This window comes from Bison bison, unplaced genomic scaffold (genome assembly GCF_000754665.1).
Source record: "Bison bison bison isolate TAMUID 2011002044 unplaced genomic scaffold, Bison_UMD1.0 scf7180017864043, whole genome shotgun sequence".
Classification (NCBI taxonomy): Eukaryota; Metazoa; Chordata; class Mammalia; order Artiodactyla; family Bovidae; genus Bison; species Bison bison.
This window is the reverse complement of record NW_011494615.1, coordinates 3,129,539-3,134,437: the sequence shown is the minus strand read 5'-3', so window position 1 is coordinate 3,134,437 and position 4,899 is coordinate 3,129,539. Positions and strand designations below refer to the sequence as shown.

General features: G+C 48.6%; 1 protein-coding gene across 1 annotated transcript in view; it reads right to left on the bottom strand.

Annotated features, from left to right (window-relative positions):
- Positions 1-4,899, bottom strand: part of SCN5A (sodium channel, voltage-gated, type V, alpha subunit) — an 87,610-nt gene that overhangs the window by 18,058 nt on the left and 64,653 nt on the right. Inside the window, exon 21 of the mRNA XM_010835572.1 lies at positions 1,512-1,685. Within this exon, the coding sequence (XP_010833874.1) occupies positions 1,512-1,685 (174 nt within the window). The remainder of the gene's footprint in view (positions 1-1,511; positions 1,686-4,899) is intronic.

Below are 4,899 nucleotides of genomic sequence, written 5' to 3'. Positions count from 1 at the left end.
CTGGCCTGCCCTGGGGAAGTCAGTCCCACGAAGCTGCAGGAACAGGTGGGTGAGGGGGCCAGGGCGGAGCTGCCAGGCTCCCAGGGCTTCCCACAGCCCCTTAGCAGGGAGGCCCCACGGTCCTTTCCGTCACCTCAGGGAGGCTCTGAGGGCCCCAGGCTATAAGCGCACCCAGAGCCCCTCCCTGACTGCCACCCCAGCACCCCTTACCCCAGCATTGACATCTTTTCAGCCGCTTGTGGTGGCTTGGAGTCACCTGTGAGGAGGCCCACCCATGAGGCTCTGTGTCCGCACGCGTACTCTAGCTCAGGGGGCCACTCAAGCTTGACCTCCCACCAAGGCCTGACCCTGGCCAGGTCCACTGGCCGTCGAGCCCCGCCTTGGGCCTCTGGGGCTGCTGTAAGGACTGAGCACAGGCCTAAGCTACAACTCTAGGAAGCACAGCCCCTGCGGGTGGGCAGAGCCTGACACCAAGCCCAGAAGCCATGGGCGTCTTCTGGAAAGCTTTTCCCAGCTTGCACATCCTGACCCACATTCTGCTGTGGGAGAAGCACCACAGCCAGATGGTAAGCCCTCACTTGGGCCCTTCGCCGTGTTCCCTCTGCCCTCAGGGACCACAGATCCAAGGCTGCCCCGCACCCTGAGCCTCAATTCTCCCCCCGTCACCCTCTGGTTACTCTCCCACTTGACTGTACTCAGGAGCCCCGCAAGACCCCCAACTCACCCTGCTTGCACCCAACAAGGTTCCGGGGCCTGGGGAGCTGTGGGGAAGGGGCTGCATTCCATCTGCCCACCGGGTGCCCAGAGGACATGCCAGCCTCCTACCCCAGGCCCCTCTGGACACATCAGAGACTGGCACAGCCTGCCAGCTACCAGATGACCCAGGGAAGCTGGCCGGAACCCCTCACCCAGCCCATGTTCATGGCTTTCCTCCTCACAGGTGACTCCATCCCGACTCATCCTCCCCGTTGTGGTACCTTCTACCTGAGCCAGGACGACCTCCCACCTGCCCAGGACCCCTTCCCCAACCCCATGCCCTCTGGCCTTTGGTTCACTTCATCCCCTCTCATGTGTAGACATGTAGGCTCTTAACTGGCCATGTGTGTAGTGGTCCTGACAGACACTTCACAAGGTGCCGTGGTGAGGGCTGTAATACAGGCTCATCAGCACCCTGCTTCTGGCAGTCCTGAGAGGGTGAGAACTCACTCCCGCCCTGGCTCACAGCCCTGCCAGGACTGTATGCACTGACGCCCACAGTGAGTCCAGTTTCTCCCAGGAGCAGGGCCTAGACTTCCCTGTGTCCCTGGCTGGGGGTTCTGATTGCCTCCCTTCTGTGACCTCAGACTCAGATCTCCTGCCCCTCTGCCTGCCTTGCAGCACAGCCAAGAGCCTCCACGTCAGCCTGTGGAACTCCCGCCACCTGTCCTGTCCTCCGATCCCTCAGCCTCAGCTCCTTCTCCCAAGGGCAAAGGGCGCCCCCTCCCCTCTCTTCCCTCAGGGGCCACACTCACGTCCACGATGAGGAAATCAAGCCAGCACCAGGCGTTGGTGAAGTACTTCTTGAAGCCGTAGGCCACCCACTTGAGGAGCATCTCCAGCACGAAGACGTAGGTGAACATCTTGTCAGCGTACTCCAGCAAGACCTTGATGGTCTTCCGTTCCTCCAGGTAGATGTCCTCAAAGGCCTGCAGACCAGGGTGGGCAAGGCAGACATGGCGTCCTGACCCAGCCGGTCCCAGCCTACATGAGCCTTCATCCCTGACAGCATCCCTCCCCCAGGAGGCCAGGGCGGAGGAGGCTGCACAGTGGAGGGGCTTCCGCGGCATGCTCTCTGAGCCCCGTGGGCACCACTGCTGGGTCAGGAAATGGTGTTACGTGGTGTATGGACAACAAGGAAGAATGTGCAGTGAGAATGCTTCCACCTTCACTTTGAAGAGCAAGTCTCAGTTCAGGGCTAGTGCATCCATCATGAAGATCTCTCTAAAACAGCTCACAGCCTATTGTCGGAAACAGCACACATCTATCTCCCCCTGCCCACCCCACTGTGTTTTTACTATCTTCACTTTGGGCACTTACCTACTTTTCATAGGAAACAATATTGGTTTCCAATGACAACAATCATTCAAAGTTGCCCTTTACAATAAATTTATTCAAACAAACAAAAAACCAGTGAGTGTTTATATTTAATGCAAAATTGCACAGAAGTGATAGTGAAGGCAGTCTGTAGATATGAAGATTAGGAAACACAGGACTAGACAAAGTCAGACCTTCTGCAATCGTCAGAATCTGGGAGTCAGTCTGTCTAACAAGCTAGCTGTTGGTCTTTCCCCACCTCCTCACTCCTGCCTCAACCCAAATCCCTGGGCTGAGAGAGACTCGAATGGCCTCTGCTGCCCTCTTCCAACTCCAGGCTTCCGATATGTATCTGCCCCTCCCCCAGGATGTGCTCTGAGGCTCCCAGTCTAGGCAACTGAACGCGTCACTGAGGGCCCTGGGGAGTGCCTCCGTCTTTTGCTCTGGGCCTCCCTGTGCGACTGCAGGGCCTCTGTGAGCTGCAGTGATCCAGGGGCCCAAGCCATCAGCAGTGCCCAAGGACGCACTGCCCAGGCGACACGTGGTTAACCTGGTCTGTGTAGGTGGGACAAAAGGATAATTCAGGTCCCCAGGTGGGGTTTGCGGATTCTTCAAGATAAAAAGCAGGCATTTTTTTTTCTGATTATAAAAATATGTGTCTTTGATAAAAAAATGAAATAATACAGAAATTATAAAAAAGAGAATAAATAACAATAACAACAACCTCCATCCCCACAAATAACCCAATCGAAAAATGGGCAGAAGACATAAATAGACATTTCTCCAAAGAAGACATACAGATGGCTAGCAAATACATGAAAATATGCTCAACATCACTCATTATTAGAGAAATGCAAATTAAAACTACAGTGAGGTACCACCTCACGCCAATCAGAATGGCCATCATTAAAAAGTGTACCAATAACAAATGCTGGAGAGAGTATGGAGAAAAGGAAACCGTCCTACACGCTTGGTGGAACTGTAAGTTGGCGCAGCCACTGTGGAAAAGAATGCAGAGGTTCCTCAGAAAACCAAAAATAGAACTGTCATACGATCCAGCAATCCCACTCCTGGGCAAAGACCCAGACAAAACTCTAACTCAAAAAGGTAAATGTACCCTCTATGTTCATAGCAGCGCTATTCACAACAGCCAAGACATGGAAACAAAAATGTCCATCAACAGACGAATGGATAAAGAAGATGTGGTGCATATTTACAATGGAATATTAGACCGAAAAAGGAATGAAATTGGGTCATTTGTAGTGATGTGGATGGACCTTAAGTCTGTCATACACAATGAAGTAAATCAGAAAAACAAATACCAAGTATTAACGATATATATGGAATCTAGAAAAATGGTGCAGGGCAATACTGTTTGTAGGGCAGTAACAGAGATGCAGACGTAGAGAATGGACATGTGGAAAAGGTGGTGGTGGGGACAAGGGAAGGGTGGAACAAACTGGGAGACATATACACATACATGGCATTGACATATATACATACATGGCATTGACATATACACATACATGGCATTGACATATACACATACATGGCATTGACATATATACATACATGGCATGGACATATATACACTACCATGTGTGAAACAGCTAGCCAAAGCAGTCTTAAGAAAGAAAAACAGCCGGTGCAATCAAGCTCCCTGACTTCAGCCTACATTACAAAGCTACAGAAATCAAAACAGCATGGTACTAGCACCACAAAAATAGGAATATAGATCAATAGAACAAGACAGCCCAGGAATAAGCTCACACACCTCTGGTCAATTAATCTACAACAAAAGAGGCAATACTATACAATGGAGAAAAGACAGTCTCTTCCATAAGTGATGCTGGGAAACTGGACAGCTACATGTCAAAGAATGAAATTTAGAACATTCTCTAACACCATACACAAAAATAAACTAAAAATGTATTAAATACCTAAATGTAAGATCAGATACTTTAAAACTTTTAGAGGAAAACATAGGCAGAACACTCTTTGACATAAATCGTGGCAATATATTTTTGGATCCACCTTTTAGAGTACTGAGAATAAAACAAAAACAAACAAATAGGACCTAATTATACACAAAAGGATTTGCACAGCAAAGGAAACCATAAACAAAGCCAAAAGGCAACCCACAGGATAGGAGAAAATATTTGCAAACAAAGTGACCAACAAGGGATTCATCTCCAAAATATACAAACAGCTCATTCAACTCAATATGCCCCCTGAAATAGACACTTCCAAACAAAGCACACATATGGCCAGAACGCACGTGAAAGGGTGCTCCACATCACTAATTATTAGAGTAACGCGAATAGAAACCACAGTGAAACCAGCATCAATCACCTCACACTGTTAGAATGGCCATTACCAAAAAGCCTACAAACGATAAATGCTGGAGAGGGTGTGGAGAAAAGGGAACCTCCCACACTGTTGGTGGGAATATAAATTGGTACAACAACTATGTATTCAGTATTGAGGTTACTTAAAAAGTAAAAGCTAATCCAGCAATTCCACTCTTGGGCATATAGCTGAAGAAAACTATAATTTGAAAAGATGCAAGCACCCCGATGTTCACCACAGCACTATTTACAACAGCCAAGACATGGAAACGACCTAAATGTTAACTGACAGAGGAATACATATACACAATGGAATATTACTCAGCCATAAAAAAGAATAAAAATTCCATTTGCCTCATGGATGGGCCATGGAGATTATCACAGTAGGTTAAGGCAGAGAAAGACAAATATCATATGTTATCACTTAAATGTGGAATCTAAAAAAAAAAAACAACAAAATGATACAAATGAATTATTT